Raw genomic sequence first — 24023 nt, forward strand, 5'->3', positions numbered from 1 at the left:
AGCTTTATTGCTACATGGCTAACGGAGGGAAAGGAGTTGGTATGAGATGGAGAGTTGGAGGAGTTATTAGCGACTGTTGCTTGGTTTGTACGTGTGGTAATTCCTTATCCTTCTCTATTTTGTTTTTTCCCCTTTCCTGCACACCCTCGTGGATTCCTCTGTTATATGCAAGTGAGTATTTTGTATGTCGGGAGTTTTCTGTTAACCCTTGTCTGTGTTGCCCTGTTGGTCGGGTTGGTGTACTGCGGTGCACAGTTGCGCCTCCTTTTCCCTGGGTGGGGGAGGAGAAGAGACAGAGGGCTAACTTTGGAGATAAGGCAAGGGTGGAGGTCCTGGCATCTTCGCCATCTGAGGTTTTCCACGGAGTAGGGCGAGCTAGGGCGCCCCCTAGTGTTAGGGACAGGAAAGGAGCCCCTGGTCCCGGGTCACCCGACAGCTGTGTCATGACAGTTGGTTTAGTAATCTGTAATTTATTACCATTCTGTCCTTGCTGCAATATGAAAATTCACTCTCATCAATGACAGTCTGGTGAGCTTGTGATAAAAACTTGTGTTTGCACCTTTAAATGAATTCATTGAGAGATGTACTTTGTAAAATGAGGCAACTTATGCGGGGTGCTGCTGTTCTGGCACTTCAGGGGCTCTCGCAGTGGGTTATTGCACCTGCAAACCATAACAGTAAAATCTGCCCTAAATTATGGCGAAACTTTTCCTTCTGAGCTTTGCACTCTGCCTGAAAAGTAGTTCCAGAGAATGTTAATGGAGAATATTGGCGCACTTAGGAGAAATTGTACAACAAACTGATAGATATTTTTTTTGCTATTAGCCCTTATAAAAATTAAAAACTTTGGGCTCAAACAACATTTTAGTGGTTAAAATGTAATTATTCTTTCTTTACTGCCTAATGGTATAACATTCTGTCAGGCACATGTAGTGTCAATATGCTCACTGTATCCCTAGATGAATTCATTTGTGGGCATAAATTGTAAAATAAAGTCACTTGTGGGGGTTTCTGCTGCTCTGGCACCTCAGGGGATCGGCCAATGTGACATGGCACCCTCAAACCACATGGCACCCTCAAACCATTCCAGCAAAATCTGAACTCCAACATGGCACTTCTTCACTTCTGAACTTTGCACTGTGCCTCAAAAGGTGTTATCGACCACATAAGAGATATTGGTGTACTCAGGAGAAATTGCACAACAAATTTTGAGGTCCATTTTCTCTTGCTATCCTTGTGAAAATGAAAAATTGGGGGCTCAAACATTTTTGCCAGAAAAATAATTTTTTATTTCATTTTCACAGTTCAGCGTTGTAAAATTCTTTACCTGTGGGTTCAAGGAGCTCACCACAAGTCTAGATAAATTCCTTGAGGGGTATAATTTCGAAAGTGTATTCACCTGGGGGGGGGGTTTCACTGTTTAAGCACATCATGGGCTCTCCAAACGCTACAAGGCGCCGTTCTCGATTCCAGCCAATTTTGCTCTGAAAAAGTTAAACTCTGCTCACTCTCTCTTCCAAGTCCTGCCATGCACCCAAACAGTAGTTTTCCCCCACATATGGGGTATCGGCGTACTAAGGAAAGATTGCACAACAAACTTTGGGGTCTATTTTCTCCTGTTACCATTGTCAAAATAAAAAAAATTGGGGCTAATTAACAGTTTTGTGTAAAAAGGTAAAATGTTCATTTTTCCATCCACATTGCTTTATTTCTTTATTTCCCGTGAAGCACCTGAAGGGTTAATAAAGTTCTTGAATGTAGTTTTGAGGACTTTGATGGGTGCAGCTTTTAGACTGGTGTCACTTTTGAGTATTTTCTGTCATACAGGCCCCCTAAAGTCACTTCAAATGTGATGTGGTCCCTAAAAAATGTTGTAAATTTGTTGGAAAAATTAGAAATTGCTGGTCAACATTGAACCCTTCCAACTTCCTAACACAAAAAGTAATGTTTCAAAAATGATGCAGATGTAAAATAGGCATGTGGTAAATGTTATTTATTAATTATTTTGTTTGATACATCTCTCGGGTTTAAGGGCATAAGAAAGTTTCAAACTTTTCAACAAATTTCCAATGTTTTAAGTACAGTATGTCACAAAAACAACAAACTCAGAATCACTGGAATTTGTTGAAGCATTCAAGAGTTATTACCAAATAAAGTTCATTTGGTCAGAACTGTAAAATTCACCCTGGTCATGAAGGTGAAAACAAGCTTGGGGTGAAGAGGTTAAATGACTGCTGATCGGTAAAAGTTTACCGACCGGTGGTGATTTAGTGCAGCAGGTCAGTGCATGGTAATAGACCTCTACTTTATTAAACTGCAACATTCTGTGTAGATAATGGTGCAAACCTTATTATATTTATAAAGCATATTGCATAATAGTTCTGTACTGTAGGGATAAATTGTTGGTTATAACCATCAGTGAGAAAAGGAGACTTTGACAATAGAGTACCACAAAAAGAAAGGATTTTCAATTTTAATCCCTTCAAGATGCAGCCAGTTTTGGTGATCTTGACTAGACCAAAATTTTCAAATCCGACGTGTCATTTACATTGTCAATAACTCTGGATTGCTTCTTTTGATCTCAGTCATTCGGAGACTGTTTTTTTTTCTTTCCACCTTTTACTTTATGTTAGTGGTAAATTTAGATCAATGTTTTGTGTTTATTTATAAAAATATTAAAATTTTGCTGATTTTTTTGAAAAGCAAGCAATTTTTAAACTGTGAATTTTTATGCCCTTAAAACAGTTAGTCATACCACATAAAATAGTTAATAAATAACAGCAAAGGAAGTAAAAACGTTCCAGTACCAGGCGTCTCTTCATTAAAATCTTCAATATTTTATTTTCATGTCAAGAATAAAACATCATATGGGGAAGTAACCCCTGGTGGATATTCGGGAGAAGTCTTAAAGGCGGTTGGGTGAGGAGCGAATAAGTGTGGAGGAGAGAAGGAGGTCTTGGGAGGACCGGAGATTACGTGAGGGAAGATATTGGGAGATTAGTTCAGAGATATATGGAGGAGACAGGTTATGGATGGCTTCGTAGGTCAGTGTTAGTAATTTGAACTGGATACGCTGAGGGAATGGGAGCCAGTGAAGAGATCTGCAGAGGGGGGAAGTGGAGGAGTAGCGAGGAGAGAGATGAATTAGTCGGGCAGCAGAGTTATGGATAGCTTGGAGAGGTGCAAGGGTGTTAGCAGGGAGACCACAGAAAAGGATGTTGCAGTAGTCAAGGTGGGAGATGATGAGGGAATGCACAAGCATTTTAGTAGATGTAGTAGAGGGAGAGGAGAAGGAGGATATGGCTGATAGACACTCCGGGATTCTGGACAGCAGAGAGGTGACGTCTGGGCCAGAGAGGTAAATGTGAGTGTCATCAGCATATAGATGGTACTGGAATCCATGGGACTTTAGGAGTAGTCCCAGGCCGAGTGTATAGATTGAGAAGAGTAGGAGTCCTAGAACAGAGAGAGGGTGGGATGAGGAGGTAGTGTGGAAGTGGGAGATGCTGAATGTGCGGTTGGAAAGGTATGAGGAGATCCAGGATAGTGCGCGACAGTAGCGTAGCTACCGGCGGGGGGGGGGGGGGGGGGCAGAGGGGGCCATCGCCCCGGGCCCTGCGTTCTGAGGGGGGCCCACCCGGAGCTACGCTACTGTAACTGCATCGGCGCGCGCAGGGCGCCGATACAGTTACAATCTGCGGCAGAGCAGGGAGAATCGATCTCCCTGCTCTGCCGCTATGGGGCCCCTGAGCAGGCGGAGGGCCCGGTGCCAGCAGTGGTCATCGCATCGCTATATAGCTCACCGCAGTGATGAGGGAAGGAGCGCTGCGCTCCTCCCATCATCCCCCACACCGTCTGACAGCGGGCGTGATGACGTCACCACCCAGCGCCCACTGTCAGATGAGCGGGAGCAGGAGCAGGAAGCACCGCTGGAACAAGGAGGAAGAGAGGTATTTATTTGCTGTGTTTTTTTATGGGGGTTGCCTTATTCTACAGTATCTGCTTATAGGGAAAGGGGGGGAGTGCTGCCTTATTCTACAGTATCTGCCTATGGGGGGGGAGGGCTGCCTTATTCTACAGTATCTGCCTATGGGGGGGGAGTGCTGCCTTATTCTACAGTATCTGCCTATGGGGGGGTGCGCTGCCTTATTCTACAGGATCTGCCTATGGGGGGGGAGTGCTGCTTTATTCTACAGGATCTGTCTTTGGAGGGAGTGCTGCCTTATATACAGGATCTGCCTATAAGGGGGGGGGGGGGGAATGCTGCCTTATTCTACAGGATCTGCCTATAGGGGGGAGTGCTGCCTTATTCTACAGGATCTGCCTATGGGGGGAGTGCTGCCTTATTCTACAGGATCTGCCTATGGGGGGAGTGCTGCCTTATATACAGGATCTGCCTATGGGGGGGGGAGTGCTGCCTTATTCTACAGGATTTGCCTATGGGGGGGGAGTGCTGCCTTATTCTACAGGATCTGTCTATAGGGGGGGAGTGCTGTCTTATTCTACAGGATCTGCCTATGGGGGGGTGCTGCCTTATTCTACAGGATCTGCCTATGGGGGGGTGCTGCCTTATTCTACAGGATCTTCCTATGGGGGGGGTGCTGCCTTATACTACAGGGTCTGCCTATGGGGGTGCTGCCTTGTGCTATATTGAGGACTATCTGGCACATTATACTATATGGAGGTTATCTATGGGGCCATCATACAGTGTGGGGATTACAGTGTTGGAGCCATCAAACAGTTTGAAGGCTACTAAGGGGTCAGTATACTGTGTGGCTGGTACTATACAGTTAGGGGCATTATACTGTGTATAGGGGAGCTGTACAGGGGGGAGACTCGGGACATTATTAAATGTAAAGTGGCACTTATTGTAATAGAGGAACTCAGGGGCTATCAAAGGGGCACACAGAGGGCATTATTACTTTCTAGGGGGCAAAATGTGGGCTCTGTTTTCTAGGGCACTTGCACCCGGCATTACTATATTATAGAGGGATGCTTTTAAATTTGGAGGGTACAGAGAACCACAGAGTAGGTGCAGTAATAGGGTCACATACGGAAGCAGAGGCTCAGTATTGGGATATCAGGTGTAGTAATAGGGACACATACGGCAGCAGAGGCTCAGTATTGGGGTATCAGGTGCAGTAATAGGGACACATATGGCAGCAGCGGCTCAGTATTGGGGTACCAGGTGAGGTAATAGGGACACATAAGGCAGAGGCTCAGTATTGGGGTATCAGGTGCAGTAATAGGGACACATACGGCAGCAGAGGCTCAGTATTGGGGTATCAGGTGCAGTAATAGGGACACATATGGCAGCAGCGGCTCAGTATTGGGGTATCAGGTGTAGTAATAGGGACACATACGGCAGCAGGGGCTCAGTATTGGGGTATCAGCAGGATGAGGGGTTTGTGCAGGTTGGGAATAGATGGTGATGGCTGGAATGTGAGAAGTGAAACGTGTCTTTGTTGTTTGCTCTGCAGACGAGTTGTAGCTGGAAGAAGTTGTCATGTCGGTCTGGGCCAGATGGAAAAGACGGGAAAAGTGACGATTCCATCATAAAGAACGTCAGCGGTAAGTCATTATCTATAACTGTGCTGTGATCTCTTATATGCTCTGTAGGGCTGGTATCTACCACTGACCATATGGCGGTAATATCCATGTTGGTCGTTATATAGAGATTATCTTCAGTAACAGTGCGGTCATCTGCTGAGGTTCTCCTTTACTATTAGGGTGCGTCACCGAGTTGTAATCAAGGATACCTGGTTAGGGGCCCACTCAGAAGCTTCCCCCCCCGAGCCAAAACCCTAGCTACGCCTCTGAGGTGAGGTCTTTGATGCCAAAGGAGGAGAGGATCTGTAGTAGGAGGCAGAGGTCAACTGTGTCGAAAGCAGAGGACAAGTCTAGAAGGAGGAGTACAGAGTATTGTCCATGAACATAAGGATAAATGACCTCGGGGAGATCAAAACACCGCGGAGACACCATCACGTGTTTCTCAACGCAGTGATCCAGAACACTGCCCCCATCCCTTATGGGAAATATGCAAATGCATGTAGAAAAGCCGCGGAGACACCATCACGTGTTTCTCAACGCAAGCAATGAATAGCCAGGTCTTTCACCGGGAAGGAACAACCACGGGAAGGGCAGCATCCAAGAAAGGAAAACCACCTATGCCAAAACATGGTATCCATCCATAGCCAGTTTCCTACTCCACACTGATGAGGGGCAACTACCCCGAAACAGCTGTCTGTGGATGGATACCATGTTTTAGCATAGGTGGTTTTCCTTTATTGGATGCTGCCCTTCCCGTAGTTGTTCCTTCCCGGTGAAAGACCTGGCTATTCATTGATTGCGGCTTTTCTACATGCATTTCCCTTTTCTACATACAGAGTATTGTCCATTAGCCATGGCTGTAAGTAGGTAGTTAGTAATTTTGTTCAGGGTTGTCTCAGTTGAGTGAAGGAGGATCACAGGGAAATGGACAGCATGTGTCTGAGAAAGGGGTCTGAATACTTATGTCTATTTGATAGTTCAGTTTTTCTTTTTTAATAAATTTGCTAAACTTTTTACATTTCTGTTTTTCTCAGTCAAGATGAGGTGCAGAGTGTACATTAATGAGAAAAAATTAACTGTTTTGAATTTACCAAATGACTGCAATAAAACAGAGTGAAAAATTTAAAGGGGTCTGAATACTTTCCATACCCACTGTATATGTGTGATATATATAATTTTTTTTTGTGGCCGTTTTAAGCTGTTTTAATATGGATTGGGAGGCACAGGATGCCTCTTGGATTATTGGATTAATCAGTCAGCGAGTCTTTTTTCATCTTGTCATTGAGAGGTATCAGGTCCATTGTCTTGAAAAACGACTCTCCTCTGTACAGGTCATCCTCTTGCTCAAATACCGCCTGGAATTAGTACTGCCATCAATTTTATAGGCATAAAACATGACAGGTGTATGGAGCCAGGATTTTGCCTAATCGCCCCTTCTATTCGGAGAGAAGAGCTGATGTGGCTGAGATGTGGCTGGGTGTTACCATTGCGTCCCTGATGACAGACGCTCCTTCAGTTGTGATATTTCCAGTTGTTTGTACAGTGTCCAGCATGATACGTAGTATCTACTAGAGACACCCGATTAGTCCACAGCTTGGTACTTACCTCCCCCTTCATTAGATTCACAGCCACTGGGTATGAACACCTTAATTAGTATGGTGTATATATACTCAGTGCTTGCTCCATGCACCTATACACCTTCCCTGATGAAGCTGCAGTGATTGCAGCGATACACATGGGGCGTCTGGGGCACCTGAATCATGGGCCTTCATGGCTGATATGATTTTTCTCTTAGCGTGTTGTGAATTTCTATATGTCGTGTCTTACATAGCATGCACCTCACTGTGGTCTGCCATATAGTTGTGCCAGTAGAGATCGGTTTAAGTGCCTATATTGTTTTCACCATTTTGGTGTAATAACTTGTCAATCTTTGGTTGGCTCCTATACAAAACACCCCATCTTCATAGACCTCCTATGCTCCATACAGTCTCTCAATAGCTGTGAAGATGTCACCATGCTCCATCAGTAACGTGAGGCGAGCACAGGTATAATAGGCTGACACGTAGTAAGATGTATATTCTGACAGGCAAAGGCTTGGGGTAAGGTATGCTGGATTTCTGGCACCACACACACACACACACACACTGTATGTATGTTAGGTTTACTCTTAATTTTTCAGACTAATTACTCACCTAGTCTAATATCTGTAGGACTTTCCTCCTCCTTGCATTGTTGATCACCGGGAACATATGTCTCCTCATCTCCTTCGATAATTTCATCTTTAATATCAATCGGATCTTTACCCTATTTTAACAGTTAAAACAACTAATGTCAAATTTAGTAGAAAACAGACATTCTATATATATATAAATATATACAGCGAGGAAAATAAGCATTTGATGCAAAATGGGCAGTGTAAGTTTTCCCACCTACAAAGAATGGAGAGGTTTGTAATCACTGGGGTGAGCCCCCTCCCTCTCACAAACTTCCAAATGTCACGACACAGTGACTGTTCTAATCCATGACGGACATAGCAAGTCATGATTCGGGAACCGACACTGGCTCATTATGTGCTATGTCTGTTATTAGTTGCAAAGGGATTAAATACGTCATGATACGGGAACATTACATGCTATACCCGTCATTCATCGTTAAGGGGTTACCCCAGGGAAGGTGAGTACAGCGTAGTTTGCTATGGTTATAAAAAACTGCAGCTGGAGAAAACTTTAATTAAAAGGGAACAGCTCCTTTAATAGGAAACATAAATATAAAACCGGATCTAATGCAGAACTAGAAGTCTTCTTTACAAGCCATTTCAGGTATTTGGTAAATAAAAACATGTTCAGTTTACCTGATTAATCTGCTTTTCCTTTGAACATTCCTTAAAATTAAGAGGACTGGGACATCGCTTTGGTACATTTTGCTTACTGGAACCATCTATAGGAAACATACACATTGCCTTAGTACATGTATTGCCCCAATTTTCAGCTGATATTTGGAAGGAAGCCTAGCTGTATCAATTTCAACAGTGGCCAAGGCTTAGGGTACGGAAACAGACAGACAGACAGAATCCACCTCTATTAACTCAAGCATTTTCTAATAAGGTTAGCAGAAAGCCAAACAATAAAAGTCTCTTCTTACCTGGTGATATGAGAGGCTGGTGGTCCTCCATCATGATGTCTTTGTATACATCTTTGTGTCCTTCTATGTACTCCCACTCCTCCATGGAGCAATAGATGGCGACATCCTGACTTCTTATAGACACCTGTCACACACAATCCTACAGTCATCCTTGACATCCCCTCCTTTATTATTAGTGGGTAATGTCTCCGCACTTCTCACCTCGGCAGTCAGCAGCTCTTTGATCTTGTCGGTGAGTTCCAGGATCTTCTGTGCGTTGTTACTGTCGTATGTCAGAGAATTAGGTGGAAGTTTCATTATTGGACTCTGATATTTCCCCCTTTCTTCTAACTCTTGGTCACTATTGCTGGGGGCCACACACCCACTAGAGGACTTGACTACTGTGTACTCCTGTGTGTGAAAGAGAGACCCTTATAAATGTCAGTACATGTCTTCCCACAATGTCCCACCTTCCACGTCATGTAGCACTAGAAGGGGCAATTGTGAGGTGCACCTACATAGTCCTGGGCGGCTCACCTGATCTAATAGTATGGGTGTCATTAATAGGCTGTAAGCCAGATACTACATGGATTTGTGTGACTGGTGCCCTGTATAAGCCTTATCTGTTTGCATCTATTATACTAGGTGACCACCATCTCCATGAATGGTAGGTGTCTGAGTGGTTGTTTCATCAGTATTTTGCACCTGTGCTACCTCCGCCTTATTATGGGGCCCTGCTGCATCCTGCAGTGCAGTAGCATCGTGACTTGGTGTTGGTAAGTAAGGCTGCTGTTTTATTCTGTAATGTTTTTCGGATTTGATGTTTTTTGCAGTGAATTACACCTTTCAAGTCATGTCACATGTGACACACTGAGGGCCTCACCTCTCCAGTTAGTAGATATATGATCTCCAGGGTGAGATTTAGTATACTGTTCGCCATCTTGCATCTGTCCTTATCCAGTGTAGATGGGTCAGTCAGGCAACAGTCTCGTAAAGAATGCATCAACTACCAAGATCCTAGACAACAGGAACCTGGAAGGGGACAAGGAGAAGTGATTCTTATGGACACATTTATACACAAGTTTTTCACATCCGACTTTTTTAAATGAATAGCACACATGGACCCTGATAAACTAAAACAGATATTTTGCATGCGTTCATGTTTTGTACTGGATGCACCAAATTCATTAAGACTTAAAGACAGCTCTGTGGCCTCAGCTTCTCAAAGACAATAATGGCGCAACTCACTTTAATCCATCTGCTATTTCAAATATTTTCCTTATCTTTTATAAAAAGCTAAATAATCTCAGGGACTCCTTACTGTCGCTCCCAGATCGTCAGTGCTCCTTACTTAATAATTATCTGTCCAGTCTCAAGTTACCAGTTCTTCCCCCAGAAGCAGTAAACTCTCTTAACAGGTTGCTCAACAATGAGGAGATCTCTGATATTTTAAAGGACCTCCTTGGTAAGTCCCCAGGTCCTATCGGATTGACGTGTCAATTACAGGCCTCTCCCATCTTTTTAAGTGGGAGAACTTGCACAATTGGTGGCTGACTAAATACTTTCTTTCCCCTCTGTACCTATAATATAAAACAGCAGAAGTTTGACAGCGGCATTTATCAAGTTAATAGCAGCAGGTGGATCGCAATTCCATCCGGGGCTGTTACGGGCATATGTTGGCTGTTCAAAACAGCTGACATGAACTGGGAAAGATGTGGGCTCAGCGCCGGAGCCCACATCAAAGGAAGGGAAGAGACCTGCACAGAACTAGCACGGCGGAGGTTGCAAAGGGGTTAAAGGGAATATGTTATCACATTTGACCTATGTAAACTATTAATATGAGAATACAGGCTATAGACTGCTGAAAACAGTCCTCCCTGTTTGTCTCATATCAGATGTCTTGTTGCTGAGAAATCATCTTTTAACACTTTATAGAAATGACCTCTTCCAGGCTTTGGGGCGGTTGGTGCCTGGAGATAACTCTGCCCCCAGAGCTTATTTTACATGAATGGGGAGTTACCAGTGAGACAAGTAACTAACACAGAAGAGGACTGAACTTTGTCGTCTTACAAACACATTTTTTGCTTCCCTCTCAGCTCTGCTGTATTGTAACAATATTATAACCCTGTCCGCCTGTGAGCTGGAAGTTGAAGCTGGGAGGAAGCTACAGATGTGTCAGGTATAATCACACACAGCTCTACAGTAAGATCAGGAGAACAGAGAGCGGCCATCACACATTACACTGGTAACCATTACACATCACACTGGTAACTCACCTTTATATTTAAAACAAGCTCTGGAGGCAGAGTTATCTCCAGGCACCATCTGCCCTGGAGCTTGGAAAATGTAATTTACATAAAATGATAAAAGATGACTTCTCAACAAGACATCTGATATGAGACACACAGGTAGGACGGTGTTCAGCAGTCTATAACCTGTATGCCCATAGTAATACTTTAGATAGGTCAAATGTGGTGACTGATTCCCTTTAAGATAAGTATTTCATATCTCTCATTGTAACCTCCATAAGTGTATTGCCTAAGTCCCTTTAGGACCACTACAGCTTTGCATTTCAGTGTGCTTGGAATTACGTTGTGGGGCTCTGTGGATTTCTAGATACGTTTGAACTAGATGGACTTAAAGTGTTCCTTCAACCTTAATAACTATGTAACTATATGTAACTATGTTTCACATGCATCCCTATATACAGGGTGGACCATTTATATGGATACACCTAAATAAAATGGGAATGGTTGGTGATATCAACTTCCTGCTTGTGGCACATTAGTATATGGGAGAGGGAAAACTTTTCAAGATGGGTGGTGACCATGGCGGCCATATTGAAGTTAGCTATATTGGATCCAACTTTTTTTTTCCAATGGGAAGAGGGTCATGTGACACATCAAACTTACTGAGAATTTCACAAGAAAAACAATGGTGTGCTTGGTTTTAAGGTAACTTTATTATTTAATGAGTTATTTACAAGTCTATGACCACTTATAAAATGTGTTTAAAGTGCTGCCCATTGCGTTGGATTGTCAAAGCAACCCTCTTCTCACACTCTTTTTTTTTTAAATTCGTTTATTAATTTCAGAATAAATCATACAATACACACATTTGCATTCTTTATTATCAGTTACAGCATGAGGTACAGATAATTGCAATGCATTGTTGTATCCATTATTAATAAAGTATTGCAAGAATAACAAACTGTGCATGTCAGATCACTGGTGTCCTATAAATTACCTATTATATAACATCAACTACAATAACTACTAATAGTACGCCACCTAAAAGAAAATTCCGCAAAATTTCGCCCTTCAAGTGATGCCCCCTAAACCATAAACCCAGCTTCATGTGTAAATATCCAATTAGTGTGGACCTATAAAGTATGATAAGAGGAGTTCCATCTACCCCAGATCTTCTCGAATTTGCCTGGACATCCTCTATTTTGATACAATGTTCGTTCATACGGGATAACCGAGTTCACCAAATTAACCCAAGCACTGAGAGGTGGGCAAGAACCACCCATCCATCGTAATGCCAATACCTTCCGTGCCAGAAAGAGTGTCTCCCGTAGAAAAATCCCAGTATAATGGTCCCAGGTTTCCGCATCCCACACCCTAAATAAGCAAGTCAGTGGCTCAAGCGGGACAGGAATCGACAATAAAGATGTTAAAAATGTTGTCACCTCTTTCCAGTAATGAAGAATAATAGGGCATCGCCATATCATATGGATAAAATCTGCATCAGGTGAGTGACACCGCAAACAATCTGACGAGTGGAGGCAACCCATTTTAAAAAGTCGTGTCGGGGTCAGATAGGACTGATATATTATATACAACTGGGTCATCCTGTTATTGATTGATGGGGAGACTTTAGTTGGAGATTCCAGGATATCTTCCCATTCTTGTCCCAGTACATCTGGAAGAACTCCCTCCCAATTCCCTTTAATAGAGTGTATAGTAGACCCAACTCCTGTAGACAGCAGATAGGTATATAAAGAGGAAATAAGTCCTTGAGGACCTTGAGAGTTGAGAATTCCTATTAAACGTACAGATGAAATAGCTCAACCTGTACCCATATTCCTCATGCGCGATTGGAAGGCTGATCTTAGCTGTAAATAATGGAAGAATTGAGATCTCGGGATATTTTATTTATGTTGTAGTTGTTCAAAAGATGTAAAAGTCCCCTGGTTATGTAAATCACCTACCGAGAAGACACCATATGAAATCCAAAAATCAGTGGATAGGTGGTTCAGCAGTAGTGGGAAATAATTACACAGGTCAACAAAAAAATTTTTTTTTTCTGGTGTCCAAAATATTTTAATGAATTTGGGGTATTTTTGGGGTGCTGATTCTGAATATGCTATCAGTTTGGCCAGATTGGCTCAAGTTTTTGACATTTTTGGTATCTATAGCACTTGTTGGTAAATGTGACGCATCATCTCATTAATTTCTTTGGATTAGTACTTGAACTGAGCAGTTCTCAATATAGTTTTGTGTTAATTAGTGTTCTAAAAGTTTGTTCATAGCTTGATTTTTGCACTAACTTTATGTTGTTGTCTGTTTTCCAGTGAAAAGCATGAACTCATCAAGAAGAAGTTGTCTTAACGATCCAGACTCATTCTGTTACATTTGTGGTGAATACACACTGCCAAAACATAGAAGAAACATAACAGACTTCGTAAAAAAAGTGTATTTTGCCTATTTTGGGGTTATGCTTGGGGACCAAGACAAGTTTTGGGCACCACACATAGTGTGCAAAGCATGTATCGAATTATTACGAAAATGGAGCAAAGGACAAAGAAAAAGCTTCAAATTTGGTGTTCCAATGGTGTGGTGAGAGCCAAAAAATCATCATGATGACTGTTATTTATGGTAAACACAGGTACAGGCACATCTTCACAATGAGGGACAGGCCTTCTTGCAGATTCCATGTTACTCCCATTTTCGTTTCTTATGCTTATTGAATCCTTGCACTTGCACTGCACAGAAATAACAGTCATCATGATGATTTTTTGGCTCTCTCCACACCATTGGAACACCAAATTTGAAGCTTTTTCTTTGTCCTTTGCTCCATTTTCGTAATAATTCGATACATGCTTTGCACACTATGTGTGGTGCCCAAAACTTGTCTTGGTCCCCAAGCATAACCCCAAAATAGGCAAAATACACTTTTTTACGAAGTCTGTTATGTTTCTTCTATGTTTTGGCAGTGTGTATTCACCACAAAAGTAACAGAATGAGTCTGGATCGTTAAGACAACTTCTTCTTGATGAGTTCATGCTTTTCACTGGAAAACAGACAACAACATAAAGTTAGTGCAAAAATCAAGCTATGAACAAACTTTTAGAACACTAATTAACACAAAACTATATTGAGAACTGCTCAGTTCAAGTACTAATCCAAAGAAATTAATGAGATAATGCGTCGCATTTACCAACAAGTGCTATAAATAAGATACCAAAAATCTCAAAAACTTGAGCCAATCTGGCAAAACTGATGACATATTCAGAATCAGCACCCCAAAAATACCCTAAATTCGATGAAATATCTTTGGCACCAAAAATGCTGTTGACCAGTGTTATTGTTCCACAAGGGCATTTCAGCTACAGCATCTACAAATCTAGTGACTTTTTTAATTTGCTTCCATATTAATCGTGCCAGCCGGAGTAAGGGCAGCAAACAAGGAACACTAACTTTCTCCAGCTCCAAAAACCCCAGTGGACAATCAATCCGGGCAGAATAGAGCAGATGGCTCTCAGAGTTAGGTAGGGAATTATTGGGCATCCACTTATTTATCGCCTTAGCCTGCCTGGCGAGATAATACAAGTAAAAATCCGGCAAAGCCACCCCACCCCCCTGCTTTGGTCTCTGCAGAGCAGATAACTTGAGTTTGGGCCTAGCCTTCCCCCATATAAAGGACGTAATTAGGGAGTTTAGATTCGCAAAGAAGGATTTAGGAATTGGCACAGCACTGTGTTGAAAGCAGTAGCTAAGTTTGGGGAGCAATATCATTTTAATTAGGTTAATACGGCCAGCAACAGAGAGCGGGAGTTTGATCCAGGTTGCAAATTTAGATTTGCTCTTCTCCCACTCTTGACACACTGATAGCAACACCGCAGAAGAAATGCTAGCACAGGCTCCCAGTATCCGTTGTTTCAGATGCTGCACATCTCGTATCTTCACAGCATAGACAATTGCCTTCAGATGACCCCAAAGATAAAAGTCTAAGGGGGTCAGATCGGAAGACCTTGGTGGCCATTCAACTGGCCCACGACGACGAATCCACTTTCCAGGAAACTGTTCATGTAGGAATGTTCGGACCTGACACCCAAGATGATGCACCACCACAGTATGGGTGTCCGGGCCGAGCATTCCTACATGAACAGTTTCCTGAAAAATGGATTAGTCGTCTTGGGCCAGATGAATGGCTACCAAGGTCTCCTGATGTAACCTGATATAAACGTCAATAGAAATTAGTTTAAAAAAAAAAGAAAACAAACACATCCATTTCCCGTAAATATTTATTGGACCTATTGAAAATAAATATTTTAGTTTAACTTTTTCCAGCATTTAAAAACGGATGATGAAAAATTGGATACTACAGTGGAAAAATATTAAGTACTTTGCCTAAACCCTCCCCCCAGAAACTGATGTGTGCAGAATGAGAGGAGGGACATAAATTGTGCTTAAAAAGAACAAACAATAATGTCATTGTAGACTGTGAGCCCTGGCGGGCAGGGTCCTCTCTCCTTTTGTACTTGTGTGTCTTGTATTGATCATCTTTATTATACTTGCCTATGTATGCCCCGTTTTTCACATGTAAAGCGAAGCATATGAAAAACAAATTTTTGTACAAAAGGAAAATCAAAAAAGACATGTGACATAAATTCCCCTTAAAAATCTTGAATCTTTATTAATATACCTTGTAAAAATACCACTTCCCAGTGTAAAACAGAAAAAAGGATATTTATTTTTTTTAAAAATGGACTCAAAAAACTACTAGGTGCACCTTACCTAATAATTAGCCCTTCACTCTCCTGCTATCCCTGCCTAGCAGTGGAGGTTGGCACCCTGATAGATTATTTGGCGCCCCCACTCCACGGCGGCTGTAACCTGCTGGCCCTATTAAATACCTAGCCAGCTGCAGGTGAGAAAACAATGAGCAAATAAAAGTTATGAAGAAAGCAGGAGTAGAGAAACTCAGGTGCACTCTAGGAAAAAACTATCAATCCTCCATTTTATGGAACCCCACTCAGGACAATACGCTGTAGATATATGGTCAATTTGGCCAGTAAAATATTAATATACTTGTCCTCCGCACAGCCACAGATATATATATAGACTGGTGTGCAAAAGCAGTGGGAAAATAGAAGGAGAAAAAATACACAATTTAAATGACCTGGTTTAGTCCAAATAGAAGACTGTATATGCCCATGCTAGCTGACATGTATTCGTACATACTAATCGTGATAACTGCATGTACAAATAAATACATAATATTGCATAGGCGCCTGCATTAAAAAACAGCAATATACAGGTGCCAATAGGTAATATTGACAAATGGTCAGCATCTATGCTTTAGCACAGTACAGTGGACCAAAGACATGATTAATACAAAAGGCAGCCAAGAAAGATGGAGATGTTGTCCCTAATGTAGGACACTTAGCTGTCAGTAGAAGCGCCATGGAATAAATGGCGCTATAAAAATGAATAATAATAATAATAATTACCTTTTGAATTCTGTGCCTTATTCGTGTTGGAGGTGCTTTTTTCCACCAGTTTGTCTTGTTTAAATTATCAGGCGTGTCACACATGGACATACGAACATGCAGTCATTCACTGGCTGCAAAAGCAATGTGACCTGCATATTGTCAATATGGACAAGATACAACAGGTGATTACTGCTCTGAGCCTAACCCCTGAGGAAGCCGCCAACCTATCTGTGATGTGTGTGGGGTTGTCATTCCAACCCCCTGCCACCTCAACTACTAGTCCAGGTGCCATCTATTACCTTTGGATTAGTTTAGGGTTGTGGAGTCAGTAAGCCAGACCACGGACTCCGACTTTGACTCCTTAATTTCCCTGACTTCTGACCCCAACTCCACAGCGCTGGTCACTACTGAGCATGTGCATAAAGTGCAGCACAGACTCATCTCCACTAAAAACCGAGATCCTTAGATCCGGAACAGAACGGAAATTTAGAGGACATTTCATAACTTTCCCAAATTCTTATGGAAACATTTACAGCACCTCCTGCACATATATATTCTGAGTCTGTCCATTTTATATCGACTCCACCAAAATGGACATCAACTCTGACTCCACAGCCCTGGTTCATATTGTACAGTACCAGCCAAAAGTTTGGACGCACCTGTTCATGCAATTGTTTCGTTATTCTTATTGGAATGTTCACATTGTAGATTCAGATTGAAAGCAGCAAAGACAAGAAGAAACACATATGTAAACATGGAATAAAAAAAAACAAAAACCATGTGAAACAAACCAGAATCTGTTAATCTTAGAGTCATTAACCCTTAGTGACCAAACCCATTTTAACCTTAATGACCAGGCCAATTTTTTTTAAATCTGACCAGTGTCACTTAATGTGGTAATAACTCTGGAACGTTTCAACGTATCCAAGTGATTCTGAGACTGGTTTTTCGTAACCCATTGTACCGGTACTTTATGTTAGAGGTAAATTTAGGTAAATATTTTTTGCATTTGTGAAAATATTGGAAATTTTGAGAAAATTTTGGAAAAAATTGCAATTTCGAACTTTCAATCTTTACATCCTTAAAACAGTTCGTCATGCTGAGCAAAATAATTAATAAATTACATTTCTCATATGTCTTCTTTACATCTGCGTCAATTTTCAAACATTATTTTATTATGTTAGGATGTTAGAGGGATAAAAAGTTTAATAAACATTTCAAATTTTTTCAAGAAATTTGCAAAACCTGTTTCTTTAGCGAACTATATAAATTGTAAACTCCCCAAAAGTGATACATTTAAAAGTACCCCTCAAATACTTCAAAACTGATGTCAGGAAATTGTTTTTACCCATTAGGTTCTGCACAGGAATTAATGCAAAGACAAATGAAAAAAAAAAAAAAAGTTATTTTTACTTTAAAATGTTGCAGTAGCTTCAATGTTTCCACTTTTACTAGGAATAGCACAAAAAAATGGACCCCACAATTTGTTACCTAGTTTCTTATGAGAGCGCTGATACCCCACATGTGGCCAGAAACCATTGTTTGGACAAACGGCAAGGCTCAGAAGGGAAGGAGCAATTTTCAATTTTGGAACACAAATTTAGCTGAAATTGCGGATGCAAAGTCGGATTTACAGGGCACCCCAGCCATGCAGACTAACACCAGGGAGGCCGCACCAGCGTTACCTCCTCCTCCTCGGAAGGGACCCCCCCGGGATGCTGCTGCTGCATTTCTTTTCTTACCCAGAGAGGCGGCTGCGCTCCTTCTTGCCGCCTCTCCCCGCACACCCTAGAGGCCCCTGACCCCAGCGGTGGCTACTCGGGACACCACACCAGTCGAGACAGGGGAACCCCCGCTGCCTGAGTCGGACTGATTGGGCCCGGAATTCCCGCGACGAGGTATGTCTTCTGTAGGTCTCCCATCAAGGACAGGAAACCAAACTGATGCGGGAGAGAGGTACCGCCTTTTTATCTGTAGGTTTCCTGTCCTTAGTGGGCAGATCCCCTCTCTCCGTGGTGCCATCAAGAGGGACAGAGAAAAACATGTTCATAATCATTTAGAAACAACAATACTAATGTTTTCACTCAGGAAGAGTTCAGAAATCAATATTTTGTGGAATAACCATGATTTTTAATCACAGCTTTCATGCGTGTTGGCATGCTTTCCACCAGTCTGTCACACTGCTTTTGGGTGACCTTATGCCACTCCTGGAACAAAAATGTAAGCAGTTCTTTGTTTGATGGCTTGTGACTATTCATCTTCCTCTTGATTACATTCCAGATGTTTTCAATGAGGTTCAGGTCTGAAGATTGGGCTGGCCATGACAGGGATTTGATGTGGTGGTCCTTCATCCACACCTTGATTGACCTACTGTAGCTGTGTGGCATGGCGCATTGTCCTGCTGGAAAAAACAGTCCTCAGAGTTGGGGAACATTACCTGAGCAGAAAGAGTCAACTGTTTTTCCAGGATAACCTTGTATGCGGCTTGATTCATACGTCCTTCACAAAGACTAACCTGCCCAATTCCAGGCTTGATGAAGCATCCCCAGATCATCACCGATCCTCCACCAAATTTCACAGTGGGTGCAAGACACTGTTACTTGTACGCCTCTCCAGGTCTCCGTCTAACCATTAGATGACCAGGTGTTGATCTGGGGATGCTCCTCGAGATGGTTCTACTCCTTCATTGGAGTCCAGCTATGTTTAATTAAACTGATAGGACTTGATTTGGAAAGGCACACACCTGTCTATATAAGATCTCACAGCTCACAGTGCATGTCAGACCAAATGAGAATCATGAGGTCAAAGGAACTGGCCAAGGAGCTCAGAGAAAGAAGTGTGGCAAGGCACAGATCTGGCCATGGTTACAAAAGAATTTCTGCAGTATTCAAGGTTCCTAAGGCTATATGCCCACGTTGCGGATTCGTTTGCGGATTATTCCGCACCGTTTTTGAAAAATCCTCAGGTAAAACGCACGGCGTTTTACCTGCCGATTTACAGCGGATTTCCTGCATTTTCCTGCTGATTCATATTGAGGAGCAGGTGTAAAACGCACAAAGAATTGACATGCTGCAGAAAATACAACGCAGCGTTTCCGGATTTGGTTTTCCATAGGTTTACATGGTACTGTGAACATGATGGAAAACTGCTGCGAATCCGCTGGGGCCAATCCGCCAATCCGCTGCAGATCCGCAGCCAAATCCGCAGCCAAATCCGCACCGTGCGCATAGTCATAGAGTTTGCTAAAAACCACATGAAGGACTCCCAGACTATAAGAAATAATATTCTCTGGTCTGATGAGACAAAGATAAACCATTTTGGTGATAATTCTAAGTGGTATGTGTGGAGAAAACCAGGCCCTGCACATCACCTGCTCAATACAGTCCCAACAGTAAAACATGGTAGTGGAAGCATTATGCTATGGGGGTGTTTTTCAGCTGCAGGGACAGGACGACTGGTTGACATTGAAGGAAATATGAATGCGGCCAAGTACAGATATCCTGGAAGAAAACCTCTTCCAGAGTGCTCTGGACCTCACACTTGACCGAAGGTTCGCCTTCCAACAAGACAATGACTCTAAGCGCACAGCTAAAATAACAAAGGAGTGGCTTCAGAACAACTCTGTGACCATTTCTGACTGGCCCAGCCAGAGCCCTGACCTAAACCCAATTGAGCATCTCTGGAGACCTGAAAATGGCTGTCCACCAACGTTCACCATCCAACCTGACGGAACTGGAGAGGATCTGCAAGGTAGAATGGCAGAGGATCCCCAAATCCAGGTGTGAAAAACTTGTTGCATCATTCCCAAGAAGACTCATGGCTGTACTAGCTCAAAAGGGTTTTTCTACTCAATACTGAGCAAAGGGTCTGAAGACTTATGACCATGTGATATTTCAGCTTTTCTTTTTTTAATAAATATGCAAACATTACATTTGCTTTTTTTCCAGTCAAGATGGGGTGCAGAGTGTACATTAATGAGAAAAAAATGAACTTTTTTGAATTTATTAAATGGCTGCAATGAAACAAAGAGTGAAAAATTTAAAGGGGTCTGAATACTTTCCATACCCACTGTATATATCTCTCTCTTATATACAGATATCTCTCTCTTATATACAGATATCTCTCTCTTACATACAGATATCTCTTATATACAGGTATCTCTCTCTTAAACAAAAAGGGACCAAAGAAGCCAGATAAAAACGACCAAGATAGTCCATAAATATTGTAATATGAAAATTCTTTATTGAGACAATAGGACAGAAAAAAGCACAGGCCGTTAAAAAATGGCGCACACGAAGTGCATCCACTGTAAAAAGGTACAACAGTGCACTTGCTGATTATTTACTACTTGTGGTCTGCAACATCAGGCAGATATGGCTATAATTTATACCACCTTCTCTTTTGGACTGTCTCTCCTGACGGGGAGTGGCCAATTTACTACTCTTTAAGGGGAGTAAGGTGATGGGTGGTTCCCTGTGTCCGTGCACTTGTGTGTTTTGTTGTACCTTTTTACAGTGGATGCACTTCGTGTGCGCCATTTTTTAAGGGCCTGTGCTTTTTTCTGTCCTATTTATTGTCTCAATAAAGAATTTTCATATTACAATATTTATGGACTATCTTGGTCGTTTTTCTGGCTTCTTTGGCCCCTTTTTGTTTCTGTATGTTTAGCGACCAGTCCATGTCAACACGTCCATTGCTATTCAGCATATTACTATCATTATTATTTTTATTTTGAATCAAGGTTATATTTTAAAGCTTTGGTGATGCTGATTTTTTCAGTGAGTTGTTTAATCTATTCAGGTATCTCTCTCTTATATACAGATCTCTCTTATATACAGATCTCTATCTTATATACAGATCTCTCTTATATACAGATCTCTCTCTTATATACAGATCTCTATCTTATATACAGATCTCTCTTATATACAGATATATCTCTTATATACAGATCTCTCTCTTATATACAGATCTCTCTCTTATATACAGATCTCTCTCTCTTATATACAGATCTCTCTTATATACAGATATATCTCTTATATACAGATCTCTCTCTTATATACAGATCTCTCTCTTATATACAGATCTCTCTTATATACAGATCTCTCTCTTATATACAGATCTCTCTCTCTTATATACAGATATCTCTCTTATATAGATATCTAGCTCTTATATACAGATCTCTCTCTTATATACAGATCTCTCTCTTATATACAGATCTCTCTCTCTTATATACAGATATCTCTCTTATATAGATATCTAGCTCTTATATACAGATCTATCTCTCTCTTATATACAGATCTCTCTCTTATATACAGATCTCTCTTATATACAGATCTCTCTCTTATATACAGATCTCTCTTATATACAGATCTCTCTCTTATATACAGATCTCTCTCTCTTATATACAGCTATCTCGCTCTTATATACAAATCTCTTATATACAGATCTCTCTTATATACAGATCTCTTATATACAGATCTCTCTCTTATATACAGATCTCTCTTATATACAGATCTCTTATATACAGATCTCTCTTATATACAGATCTCTCTTATATACAGATCTCTCTCTTATATACGGATCTCTCTCTTATATACAGATCTCTCTTTCTTATATACAGATCTCTCTCTTATATACAGATCTCTCTCATATACAGCTCTCTCTTATATACAGATCTCTCTCTTATATACAGATCTCTCTCTTATATACAGATCTCTCTCTTATATACAGATCTCTCTCTCTTATATACAGATCTCTCTCTTATATACAGATCTCTCTCTTATATACAGATCTCTCTCTTATATACAGCTCTCTCTTGTATATACAGCTCTCTCTTATATACAGCTCTCTCTCTTATATACAGATCTCTCTCGTATATACAGATCTCTCATATACAGCTCTCTTGTGATCTCTCTCCCTCTTATATACATATTGTAAGAGTCATGTCGGTCTGGTATTCGGGGGCAGGTATATCTCGCCCAGGTATCTTCAGGATACCGAGGGGTTAATAAGTGCAGGAATAAAGGCTGACCAGCTGGAGGTTTCAGTTGTCAGCCTGGGGCACACAGTTACATAGTTAGCAAGGCCGAAAAAAGACTTTTGTCCATCCAGTTCAGCCTATATTCCATCATAATAAATCCCCAGATCTACATCCTTCTACAGAACCTAATAATTGTATGATACAATATTGTTCTGCTCCAGGAAGACATCCAGGCCTCTCTTGAACCCCTCAACTGAGTTCGCCATCACCACCTCCTCAGGCAAGCAATTCCAGATTCTCACTGCCCTAACAGTAAAGAATCCTCTTCTATTTTGGTGGAAAAACCTTCTCTCCTCCAGACGCAAAGAATGCCCCCTTGTGCCCGTCACCTTCCTTGGTATAAACAGATCCTCAGCGAGATATTTGTATTGTCCCCTTATATACTTATACATGGTTATTAGATCGCCCCTCAGTCGTCTTTTTTCTAGACTAAATAATCCTAATTTCGCTAATCTATCTGGGTATTGTAGTTCTCCCATCCCCTTTATTAATTTTGTTGCCCTCCTTTGTACTCTCTCTAGTTCCATTATATCCTTCTTGAGCACCGGTGCCCAAAACTGGACACAGTACTCCATGTGCGGTCTAACGGAATGCCTGTCTGTGTGAGACAAACGTGAGTGAGAGCTGTGCTCATGATCTGTGTAATGTTAGCTGGGAGGGAGAAGCCCCCCCCAGTTGTTAGATAGCAACGTATTTGTTTAGTTAGCGCCGGACAGGCTAGGATTTATTTTTATGTTTTGTTTTCTGTATTTGCTTTCACTTTAATAAACCTGACCTGAGGTCAGTCAACTTGGAAACCTGCTGTCGCCTCAGAGTTCAATGCACAAACCACGAGACCTTTGACCCCAGCAAAGGCGATCCCGGAGTGTTTTGTCACATTGTGGTGGAGGACGCGGGCAACACGTGGCACAGGCGACAGTATGGAAGACGTAGTGAAAGCCCTAGTGCAGGCCACTGCCACACAGCATGAAGCTAATCGCTTGATGGCCGCACAGCTGAAGGAGTTAGTGGACATGACGGCTGCAGACCGCCACCTTCTCCAACAGGTGGCGCAGCGCCTGGTGAGCATGCCTGAGGTAGACCCGGAAGCAGAGTCCAGAAGGATCCATGTGAGTCGGTACTGGCAAAAGTTGACTGCAGAAGATGACGTCGAAGCATACCTGACAACGTTTGAGCGGACGGCGTTGAGGGAGAAGTGGCCGAAGGCACGAGGGGCCGATTTGATTGCTCCGTTTCTTTCCGGCGAGGCCCAAAAAGCTTACCATGACTTGGACCCGGAAGTCGCTCAGGACTTTGAGAAGCTGAAAGTTGAGATCCTGGCCCGGCTAGGTGTAACGACGGCTGTCCGTGCACAGAGGGTACATCAGTGGACATACCAGCCAGATAAACCGCCGCGGTCTCAGATGTTCGACCTGATTTATTTGACAAAGAAATGGCTGCAACCCGAAGTACTGACAACCCCAGAAATAATCCAGCGGGTTGTCCTGGATAAGTATCTGAGAGTGCTACCTCCAGCGCTGAAAAGGTGGGTAAGCCAAGGAAATCCCACGACAGCGGATCAACTTGTGGAGTTGGTCGAGCGTTATTCCGTGG

At 42.1% G+C, this 24023-nt stretch overlaps 1 protein-coding gene across 1 annotated transcript in view; it reads right to left on the reverse strand.

Annotated features, from left to right (window-relative positions):
• LOC143767890 (uncharacterized) overlaps positions 1-24023 on the reverse strand; it is a 94399-nt gene that overhangs the window by 2376 nt on the left and 68000 nt on the right. The window contains exons 8-11 of the mRNA XM_077256411.1: positions 8893-9081; positions 8692-8815; positions 8402-8487; positions 7743-7854 (exon numbers count right to left, since the gene is read on the reverse strand). Of these exons, the coding sequence (XP_077112526.1) occupies positions 7743-7854; positions 8402-8487; positions 8692-8815; positions 8893-9081 (511 nt within the window). The remainder of the gene's footprint in view (positions 1-7742; positions 7855-8401; positions 8488-8691; positions 8816-8892; positions 9082-24023) is intronic.

This window comes from Ranitomeya variabilis, chromosome 4 (genome assembly GCF_051348905.1).
Source record: "Ranitomeya variabilis isolate aRanVar5 chromosome 4, aRanVar5.hap1, whole genome shotgun sequence".
Classification (NCBI taxonomy): domain Eukaryota; kingdom Metazoa; phylum Chordata; class Amphibia; order Anura; family Dendrobatidae; genus Ranitomeya; species Ranitomeya variabilis.